Source organism: Lactuca sativa, chromosome 4, assembly GCF_002870075.4.
Source record: "Lactuca sativa cultivar Salinas chromosome 4, Lsat_Salinas_v11, whole genome shotgun sequence".
NCBI lineage: Eukaryota > Viridiplantae > Streptophyta > Magnoliopsida > Asterales > Asteraceae > Lactuca > Lactuca sativa.
The window spans coordinates 405,269,937-405,281,987 of NC_056626.2; the positions used below are offsets into that span (position 1 = coordinate 405,269,937).

The window sequence follows — 12,051 nt, forward strand, 5'->3', positions numbered from 1 at the left end:
TCTGCAACAAGTTGTGCAGTTGGGCCAGTTTCTGCTGAGTGTTGTTCAAATGGTAAGTTAGGATAAACTGACCATAACAATCAGGCAATGAGTTCAAGACCATGTCAATGGCCAATTCCTCATCAAAGTGAATGTTGAGCTTGACCAAACTCTCTATGTAGCGTTGCATTCTAAGCATATGAGATACAACCGACTCCCCTTCTTTCATCTTGCAAACCATGAGTGACTTGACTACTTTAAACTTTTCTTGACGAGCTCGCTTATGGTACTTTTCCATAAGGTCCTTTTTTATCTCAAAAGGCCAGTAGTCCTCATTGTACCTTTGCAGTTCTAGGGACATGGTTGCGACCATGATGCATGCCACTTTGGTAGCATCATCATAGTGCTTTTTGTAGGCAACATACTCTTCGGGAGTGGCTTTGGACTCATCAAGTTCTTTGAGCTCCTTTTCAAGGACATATTCTTTGTCCTCGAATCGAAGCTCCATCTTGATGTTATGCATCCAATCGTTATATTTAGAGTCATCCATAACAACTTTGGAGCAAATGTTGAGTAAAGAGATGTTGTGGCTGGAGGATGATGAAGTAGAAGTGTTTCTAGGAGTAGACATCTGAAAATAAAGATAGTTTTAGTTAGATTTCAAGACAACTCAATATAATAACCCAAAGATATCATATCAAGGTTAGGATCCAACTATGAAGATTTACAACTTAGAAATGGGATGCCGAGATCCAAGTTTAAATTTCATAAAGGTAGGTGAATGACGATTCACCAATTCCACCATTAGTCAAAATAAACGAAGTGAAATTCCCAATTCCTTTTGGGATACATTGAAACTATTCAATGGCATGTTTTAATCTCGGATTATGCTCTTCTATTTGTGACTGGGATACCGAGGATTACAAACTAGATGTGAATAACCATGCAAATGTGCTTGGTAACCTCATTGTCTTTATCATTAACTATTGATGTGCCGGTAAACCACACACGCTCCATCAAAATGATAATTATGAGATACCCATTACTACACTTTATTAGTGACTATTAGTGTGTTGGTAATCCACACACGCTCCACTAACGACCAATAAAGCATAATGTGCAATTTCATGGATTAGCATATTTTTCATATTTTTCCTAAAGTAACTAGAGTTGGGATTTTGTAAAATAATGTTCTAGTACTTTCTTTAATAACATTATACTTTTAATGAGATGTAGTTGTCCTATCAAATCATTCTGCTAACGACCCTCCACTAATCAAGGAAGCGGTGGGTGAGAGTGGACACTCATTCAACTACCATTTTATAGGCAATTTCCTTATACCCCCTTATAGATTAGCTTCGTGAATGAGGCATACTAGCGATTTGACTGACCATAGTCTTATACATATATAATATTTAACTTTTAATTATAATATATATATATATATATATATATATATATATATATATATATATATATATATATATATATATATATAAGGTGTCTTGTAAACTTTTTAAAACTTTAGGGTTTATATATAAATTTCGAAAATCAAGACATTAATCTTAAATTTAAAATAAACCAAATAACTAGATTTAATATTTATCTATTAATTAACTTTTAATTAATTAATTAAATCTTGTAATGATTATCTAATTAAATTAAACAATTAATTTAATCCTAATCCAAATCCCTCTAGATTTTGAAAATCAAGGAATAGGATATTTTCCTTATTTTTTTCTCAATTATCCAATAAGGCAACTATTATCCAAAATGAAGAAACCCTAAAAGGGAATAACAAATTTCGAAGTTTTAAGGGAGGAGGCTAGGGTTTCCAAGACCCTAACCCTAATTTCTATTAGGGTTCATGGAGGCTAGGGTTTTTCGAAAACCCTATGAATTAAAACCCTAAAATCGAAAATCTTGGCCTTTAGGGTTTAATGGCTATAAACCCTAATTTGCAATTCAACTATTATAGCTATTCAATTTAAAAAAAACCAATCGCTCTGATACCACTGTTGGGTTTTAAGTAAAACAAATAAACTAGAAAACAATTCCTAAGTTCACATGCAACCTACTTTGGATCTATGTTTTAACTATTAAACATATAACTTTGAATTGCAAACAAGAACCCTAGAGGAGAGAGGCTATTTTCGAAAATAACTAATTAGGGTTTAAGAGTTACATACCTTTCAATTGTTATAGTAAACAATTGATAATCCTCTTGAACTTGATCTTATTGGAAGCCTAGCACCACGAATGTAATGTCTCTAATGGAATCACACCCAAGAACTAGCAAGAAGGAAACTTGAAGGAGAGAGGATAGGGTATGCAAAAATCGACCTAGGGTTTCTTCCAAGGTAGGAGTGGCCAAATTTAGGAGCTGGGAGGCTCCTTATATAGCTGAGGGATCTAGGGTTTTGGGAAAATCCTAATACTCCTTTACTTGGGGCCTAAGCTAATCCAAAGGCCTTATCCAAATCCCCTTGGACGAAATCCTTAGGGTTTCCCCTATATATTTCTTCCACATCCCTCCAAGGAGGTTCTGGAGCTTTCCACTCAACTATATGATAATCGCAAACTAGTCTCTGCACTTTATAATTAATACTTCTAACCCCAAAATTAATTCTGATTAATTTTAGGATAAATATTAATTAAGCATTATGATTTATAATGAATATATATTAACATATTAATAAATCATTTATATTAATTTATTAATCGTATAATAAATCAATATCTCTCGTTTCATAATTTCCTTGTCCGGTTGCTAGGTTTGAGGGCAACCCAAAAGGACTGTGTTGCTATCAGTTTAAGTACATACCAATTATAGTTATGGGCTTAGACACCTAATCCAACAATTTTATCATTCCATCAGTGTTATTATAATTATACAAATGAAATATAACTAATATCAAGTTGCATTTGCTCGCAGGTTTTAATGACTTCTGTTGATGTAAATATTATATGCAAAAGTATCATCACAATTTACAATGGTTCCTCCTATCAAATGTTAGTCTTTTTATGTAGTAAAAAGTATGGAAGAAGGATCTAATAATCCAATAAAGTAAAGTTGTGTAGTTAAAAGATGGCATGGAATGGAATTCCAATTCTGTTGGAATGGAGTATGGATATTTTCACAAAATTGAAAGTGATTCTAAGCAAAATTATTCTTTTAGAATGTATTATATAAGAAATAATGTATTTTTTGTTTTTTATTCGTCAATTGTTAACAATTCTTAACAATTGTTACCCGTATTTTATAAGAAATAATGTATTTTTTGTTTTTATTCGTCAATTGATTGTTTAAGAATTTGTTATTCTACAAGAAGTTTTTAAAGTCATGATCAAGAAGTAGGTTCAAGAATATTTTTATTATTTATGCTTCAAAAATATTTTTTATTTTTGAATATACTCATAAACATAATCTGTCAGAATGTCTGAATTAAAAGAACTATAATCAGATTTTTAAAATTAATAGAATCTATGATCCCTAAAAAATGCAATTTTTCTTTATTAAATATATATTAATTGACTAAATTACCCTTGTAATTAATTAAGATGATATTTTTCAATTATATTTAATTGAATAATATATATTAATCACTTTCTTAAAATAAGTAAATTGGATTGGCCCACATTTATGCATACAATAACACAATAATTACTTTGAATAGAATAACGTAAGCCTAGAAGCTATATATTAGAGTATCAATACTATATAGAATTAATGGTGTCGGTCACAACATGCTAGTCATTCTTCATCGATTCAAATCAAACGAGCTTAGGACTTGGGAGGGAAAGTGGACACACAATCGGAAAGAGGAACAACGACTGCTTTCTAATTATGTTAACCCATTAAAGAATTCAAGTTTTGGTCCGGGCTCATTAAAAAAACATATTTATTATAAGGATTAACAAAAATCATTTTTTATTATAACAAGTAGCCCAAAGATGACTATATGATATAGTGTTGACACGAATAACTGTAAATCGTGGTAAATAGTGTTGCTAATAGTGTCGCCGCTATTCCAAATCGCTATTTGATAAATCACTTTCTTACTAGTCTATGAACCGCTATAGCGCATGATCAACAATGAATATTGGGTTATTTAAAGCTTAATGATATTGACATTAACAATGAATGTCGGGAATTTGGAGCTTGGATGAAGGAACCGATGAGGAAGAAGGAATTATAGAGTAGAGAGAGGGAAGAAATAAGTTAAGGAAAAGATAAATAGGAAAATATAAAGAAAAAGATAAGGTGTTGCTTGTGTATTTTACAATTTCTTTTACATGTTGCAAATCAAAGAATTGATCTTAAGTACATTATCTTCGTCTCAAGAAGGTGTTTGGTTTCTTGGTGGAAGGTAAGGGAATGGTGGTGGATGGTCGATTAGGTAATCCTTTTAGGGTTAGAGTTTCAATTGGAGAGGGAGAGTTGCACCAATGAAATAATGGGTGGCGGTGGCTTACAATTTAGTAGCAGTGAGAGAGAAGGAGAGATGGTGGTGGATGCGAGCTTCCAAAGGTAGTGGCTCATAAATCTAAACTATGTTGTATATTCATCTTTCATCTTTCACTATCATAGGAGCATCACATCACTTTCCACCTTAATCTTTCATTCCAAGTTATACCCATCTTTCAAAAAAAAATTAAAATTAAAGAGGCAAAATAAGAGCAAAAAAAATTGTTTTAAGGACTGCTTCAAACTAGAGCTGGCAAAAATCAACCCAACCCGAACCCAAAATTAGCGGGTTGGGTTAAGATTTTCAACCCATTTAACTTAAATGGGTTAACCCGTTGAACCCATTTAATTAAATAGGTTGGGTTAGGTAAAAATTATTAACTCGTTTTCAACCCGTCAACCCATTTAACTTTAATATATATATATATATATATATATATATATATATATATATATATATATATATATATATATATATATATATATATATATATAATTTAATATTATTTGAATATTATCATGGATTAATCAAAGTATTAATTTGTAAATTATAATGTTGCATTGTTATTATCTATGTTTAATAAAATTCAATCCTAATTTGCATCCTTTTTTTAGCGCCGATAATATCGGTCACTCTCCAAATTCACTATGAAACTAAATGTTTTTAATGTTATTTGAACAATTTATTTGTATTTATGAATTACGATTGTGCTTGTAACGCTTGTTTCAGGTATCATTTATTTCTCTAATATTTTAGGGTTTTGGACTGGGACTCGACGGGTTGGGAGCGCCAACTCGTCGAGTAAGGATCATTATGGACGCGCGATGAAGGGTCTACTCGACAAGTTGGAAGGCCCCAACTCGATGAGTAGACGCTGGAAAGGAAAACCCTAATTTTCTGGGTTTTGCACGCCTCCCTCATCGTCTTTACAGTCTAGAAGCAAACCCTAATTGAGCTAACCTTCCATATTGAGTGTGTGTAAGGCTAAAGAGTGTGTGTTTGGTGCACTTCTTGAAGAACTCGAAGATTAAAGAGCTTGGAACGAGAAAAATCTTATAGATCCAACATCTACTCAGTTGTAGCACCCGTTCGAAGGTAAAAAGTTGTTACCTTGATCATTCTCTTGTTAGATTTCTCCATTTAAGAGTTTAGGGTCCTTTTAGCCCACTTTGGATCCATTTTTGGAGGTTGGGCATGAGTTGAAGTTGTAACTTCAGATTTTGACTCCTCTAGGCCCTCATAGTTATAAAGTTATCGACTTTATCAAGCTTTGGTCCTTCTCCATGCCCTAAATGTATTATCAAGCTTGTTTTTAGCATTTTAGTCTCTTGAAGCCTTGCATGCACTTAAATTTGGCAACTTTACGTGGTAACTTAACCCTAGGGGACTGGATCTGTAATTTAGGGCTTTAGATTCGACTGAAAAGGGCTGAATAGGTTGAGACTGGGAAAACTCGACGAGTTGCCCTGGAAACTCGATGAGTTGTATCGGGTTTCCCCGTTTAGTGGATACTGAGTGAACTCGACGAGTTGATGAGACAACTCGACGAGTTGGCTAAGGTTTGTCCCGGTTTTCTGAACACTGAAGGAACTCGACGAGTTTCTAGATGCACTCGACGAGTTGGGGTCAACATGGATTGTTGAACTTGACCTTGACCATGGTTGACCAAGTTTGACTCTGAGGGTATTTTTGGTATTTTGGAATTTTGACAAGTTAGCCACATGATGGTTATAGGCAGTTGAGTTGGAGCTGCGAGTTGGGACTTATCTTATCAGTTCAACATTTCTTGAGAGGTGAGTCTCCTCACCATACTAATGGGTCGAAGGCACCAAGGCCGACCCATTATGTAATTATGTGGTATGCTAGTTAAGTATTTGGTATGTGGTATGCTAGTTGTCTTTGTGATACTTATATGGGAAACCCCGGGGGGAGTCCGTGACACTTGGATATCAAACCATGTGGGGGAGCCCATGGCACATGGATATCAGACCATGTGGGGGAGCCCATGGCATTCTAGGTAAAGACCATGGGGGGGAGCCCATGATACATAGGTGTAAAACCATGAGGGGAGCCCACGACATCCTTATACGTTTATATGCATGGCTTATGGGATTGTTATGGATTATATGATTATGTGGGGTATGCTCTGGGGAACTCACTAAGCATTAGCTTACAGTTTGTTGGTTGTTTCAGGTACTTCAGGATCTAAGGGCAAGGGCCCGGCTTGATGGCGTGACATGCACTCTCTGGCGATTTGTTTGGGGACACTATGATTTTACGAATAATGTATCTGAAGTTTTGGATTTGAAAACAGTTGTGATTGAAATTTTAAAACTTATGGAAATGGAATACACTATTTAAAAATGAAAAAAATTTATTGAGATTTTAGGCTGTTACAATGCTTTTGTCATAATTATGAAGTTTTATTTACATTTTATCATTTAAGTGGTATAATATTTTATTATATAATTTATTTAATTGATTTTAAATGGGTAACTCATGTTTAACTCTTTTATTTAATAGGTTTGGTCGGGAACTACATAAACAGGTCAACCCGGTCTCATTTATCTAAAATGTTAGGTTGGGTTGAAAATATCAACCCATTTAAATAAACAGGTTGGGTTGGGTTGACATTTTCAACCAAATTATTAAATGGATTGAATCCGAACCTAACCGAGGTCGACCCATTGTCACCTCTACTTCAAACCATTAAAAAGATTTCTTCATCAAAAATACATGATCTTTCTTGGAATCAAGAAACATTTCTAGTTGGGATATGTAAATCTTCTCATCTAAACTACCATGAAGAAATACAGTTTTTACGTCAAGCTGCTCAAGCTCCAGATCAAGTGAACTTACCATGGACAAAAAAACATGAATTGTTGTGTGTTTCACGATAAGTGAGAACACCTTGTGATAGTCAATTCATTCTTTTTAAAAAACCATTTTGCCACCAACCTCAATTTGAACCTCGTAGATTCAACTCCATAAATTCTCTCATTTATTTTAAAGATCCGTTTGCATCTCATTGGTTTTGCTTATTTCGATAATGGGACAAGAACTTACATTTTATTTTTCTCAAATGATTGTATTTATTCATTATCACCATTAACCATTTTAATGTGTGGTTAAGTTTTACAAGTTATGTAATTTTATAAACCTTTCTAAGTTTCTTATATTAGTGGCATTTTATGTTTTACAATTTAAGGACAATTCCATAAAAGTCACTGTATTTTTTTTGTCCGGTTTAACCATCGAAATAACTTTTTTCCAGTTTTGTTTTATTTTTCATAAAAACCACTATATTAAATTTGGTAAGAACAACTGAAGTTTGGAATTTGTTTGGTTTCATTATACAATTTTTTTTAATGATTTAACCTTTTAAACTTTGATTTTTTTTCCTAAAAGAAACATTTTTAACAAAATAAAAGCTATTGTTTCGATTGGTGTCTTCTACTCGATACCGAAACGTTCATGGCATAAGCCAAGTATGTTGAAGCCTTGAAGGTTTAGAAAAATAGATACAACAATATTAAGATGAGCAAAGGAATTGACCCGGCTGGAACCGGCCCGAACCGGACCCGGTGCGGGAACCAAAGTCGGCCGAATTTAAAAACCAAACCGGATCGCTGGTTCTACCGATTCTCGATTCCTACCGGTTCTTATCGTGTCTTCAATGTTAGAACCGATCCTCAAGAAATAGCAACATACGATTCCGTTTTTTGCCGGTTCTACTGGTTTTTGTCAGTTTCGATTCTACCGGTTCCCGGTTTCAAAAATCCACAAAAATATCGTCTCGGTATTGGGCCGATCGGCTCTATCCGGTTCCGGTACCGGGTTTTCCGGTCCAAATGCGCATCCCTAAACAATATCATTTGATTGCGTTCGTTATTTTGGATATTAAGATAGCTATTTTTTAAGTGTTGATAAAACTAACCAAGCCATGACCTTTTTTATGTATAAAATCAACCTACTACTAGGTAGAACCTATATACGTCAACTGTAATAAAAAAAAAAAAACCCAAACTGAAACGGAAATAAACATAACCGGAAGAAACCGGATCTGAACCGAAAAAAACCTTTACACTTCCTAGTCTAGACCAAGACCGGTTCGGGAAAATAAAAAGGGATAATGACTTGAAAGGGTAACAAACTTTCGACTTTTGTCACATTTAGTCACTAAACTTTTTTTCGTTATCTATTTGTCATTGAACTATTGAAACTGTTCATATTTTACCCTTATGACCGGCAACAGCCGGTCATAAGGGTAAAATATGAACAGTTTCAATAGTTTAGTGGCAAATAGACAACGAAAAAAAGTTTAGTGAATAAATGTGAACAAAATCGAAAGTTCGTTTCCCTCTAAAAAGTTCAATGACTAAATGTGAACAAACTTCCTATTGTATTATGTTTTAGCAAATTATTTATTTTTGTTTAATTGTAGCAACATTTGTTGATGAAGAAATCTATGAAATAAAAAAACAAAATGTAACATCCAGATTTCCAGGTATCATAATTTAAGTATTTTTCTTTTGAGTTAAGAAGAGAGACTCAACGAGTTGACGCCTCAACTCGTCGAGTAAGGTCGCGACTGATGACTCAGATTAATGAATGGACTCGACGAGTCGGTGAGGCGACTCGACGAGTCCGTGTTGTTGGCAGAAACCCTAAATCTTTGGGCCCGAGCCATATTTAAAGGCACTTATGACCTTCAATTGCGACTACCTTTCCCATAAGTGAGAACCCTAGCGAGCTTGAGTGTGTAGAGTGAAAGGAAGAGCTATCTTGAGCTTTTTGGTGTGATAGATCCGGACCCTTCTAGGTTTAGAGAGCTGAGAATATGAAGCTTTAGTAGAGTAAACCTTGGGGTTCGAAGTTAGGAAGCATTATGGTATTTTTATGGTATATATAGTTATTTTCATCTTACACATAGATATGAAGTATTTTATATAAATTACGTGCTATGTGTGCATATTATTTGAATACTTGTTGTCTATGCTGGATGAACGATTTTATACATGTTTTAAAAGATTTAAACGGTATATTTATTTTATATCTACAAATATGTTGCGGATGAAACATGGGTAGATGAAATAGTTGGTGTGTGATGAAATAAAATGATAAGAGATAGGAGATGATAGAAAGGTGATGATAATTAGGTAAATCGATGATGATGAATATGTGATGTAGGATGAAAGGAGATACCATAACCTTAACCGACAATATGGCGATGTAGTCATCTATCAGAGTATAGATGGCGACCACGGACTATTTTAGACAACTCAGTGGAAACATCAGCAGGCCCATAACCTGTAGGTGATGAATTACGAGTTCAAGCGATGTTGTAACTACGTATTCATGCGATTATACTCTAACCCCTTACTATGAATTACGAGTTCAGACGATGTTGTAACTACATATTCATAGGATGTCACAAATTCCGCATGCCAAACTAATGGTCATAATTCACATCAGTGAGAATGGTTCATTTTTTTGTAAAACCAAAATCAGATTGAAAATTTTGATTTTTTATTTTGGAAAATGTCAAACCATTGTTTTTTATTTCGGTTTTGGTTTTTTGTTTTTTTTAATATATTTTCAGGGTTCTGTTTTTTTTATTTCATAGATTTCTTCATCAACAAATGTTGCTACAATTTAACAAAAATAAATAATTTGCTAAAACATAATACAAGAGAAAGTTTGTTCACATTTAGTCATTGAACTTTTTAGAAGGAAACGAACTTTCGATTTTGTTCATATTTATTCACTAAACTTTTTTTGTTATCTATTTGTCATTGAACTATTGAAACTGTTCACATTTTATCCTTATGACCGGCTGTTATTCGTTGTTGCCGGTCATAAGGGTAAAATGTGAACAGTTTCAATAGTTCAATGACAAATAGATAACAAAAAAAGTTTAGTGACTAAATGTGACAAAAGTCGAAAGTTCGTTACCCTTTCAAGTCATTATCCCAAATAAAAATGGTCCAGACCTAGATTGAGAGACCGGTCCCAAACGGAGACCTATTCGAACACCGGATCGGACCCTTTTTGTGCACCTCTAATATATAGTCCACTTCTGGCCTTCTTTGGATTCAAGACAAATGAAATAATTTTTTCACTCATCTCATATCCTCTACAATTCTGGGCTTGCATTCTTTGGTTATTCATTTATTGTATAAACCAATCAAGCTTGTTTAACATCAACATATTTGCCTATTTTTATGCATATTATTCATATCTTTTGTTCAGAACCTCTAAATTTTGTTGTCTTTTGACGTATTTAAAATTCCAGAAAATTAAATAACAAATAAGCAAACCAGGATCGGTAACAGCCAGTGAAAAAGAAAATTTGGTACTGATTTTCAAGTAGGAAGTACAAATTACCAAAGCATCATGGTACCCCTACTCTATTGACCATAACTAAGACATCTTATTTAACTTAATCAACATTATTACAATATTAATTAAATTTTCAACTCTTTCCACCCTTCCGACCACTTTTACTTTGAGCTTGAGTTTGATCATCTGGTCCTATTTCATGAGCCTTGCTCTGAATCGTCTGACCCACCTCCTCCGTCTTCTGCCCTGCATACACCGCCAGATCCTCAATCCGCTGCTTCGCATAATCGATCTGCTCCGGCACCGACCCCATCGTCTGCCGGAGTCTATTCACCAAGAACGATAACGAGGTCAGACCCGTCAACCCGAACGTCCCGGAGGTCAAAATCCCAGTAACCGCAAGCCCGATTATGAGTGCTGCGGGTACGATAACCGGACTGAAAATTATGAACACCGGGGTGGCTAAAGCGAGTCCGATCAATGTTCCGACGAAGGTTAGTCCGGCGAGGCCTAGTAACAACCCACCAACTGGAAGCAACGCCATCACGGCCAGGATTTTGCCCTTGGATGGACCTTGTTGATGGCGGAGGGACGAATCGCCTCCGTAAACAGGGCGGTGGTGGGTGGTGGTGTGGACTTGGATCTGGTGTGGCTGACGTTCATGAGTAGCCATGGTTAATGGATGCTTGTAGTAGTGAAAGAGATCAGCTACTGAGATGGAGGAGGTGGTGTTTATAAACATGGAGGGGTGAAAGTGTGGCGATGACACGTGTATGTTGACGTGGCAGCATTAAGGTCTGCATGAGGTCCAAGTTTCATAGCTTTTTGGACTGTTCTGAATCTATTGAAACACGCGACATGTTCTTTTTTGGGGAAGTTATATTTGGCCCCCCTGTAATATGAACTTATTACAAAGAGGCGTGTTATACTTTGTGAGAATTAGCAGTAACGCCCCTCAAGTATACTAGTTTGTCGGTGAAAATAGTAATGTTCTTTAGGGAAAATGACTCTTGAGGGTAATTAACTTTTGCGTTTGTACTCATTTGGTCCCTTTTCTTTTTTTTGTATTCAATATACCATCGAACTTGTTGTCGGTGTTTACCATAGCCCTTTTGACCGGCTTTTGACCTGTGATAGCCGGTCAAAGGGCTATGGTAAACACCAACAACAAGTTCGATGGTATATTGAATACAAAAAAAAGAAAAGGGACCAAATGAGAACAAACGCAACAGTTGGTTACCCTCCTGATTCATTTTCCCTT

The 12,051-nt window shown here is 35.0% G+C and overlaps 1 protein-coding gene across 1 annotated transcript; it reads right to left on the reverse strand.

Moving 5' to 3' along the window:
* Positions 1–10,787: 10,787 nt before the first annotated feature.
* On the reverse strand, positions 10,788–11,494 carry LOC111883037 (oleosin Ara h 10.0102). The gene has a single exon (XM_023879394.1). The coding sequence runs from the start codon at positions 11,461–11,463 to the stop codon at positions 10,924–10,926; it is 540 nt and encodes a 179-aa protein (XP_023735162.1). The 5' UTR covers positions 11,464–11,494; the 3' UTR covers positions 10,788–10,923.
* Between the last annotated feature and the right edge of the window lie 557 nt (positions 11,495–12,051).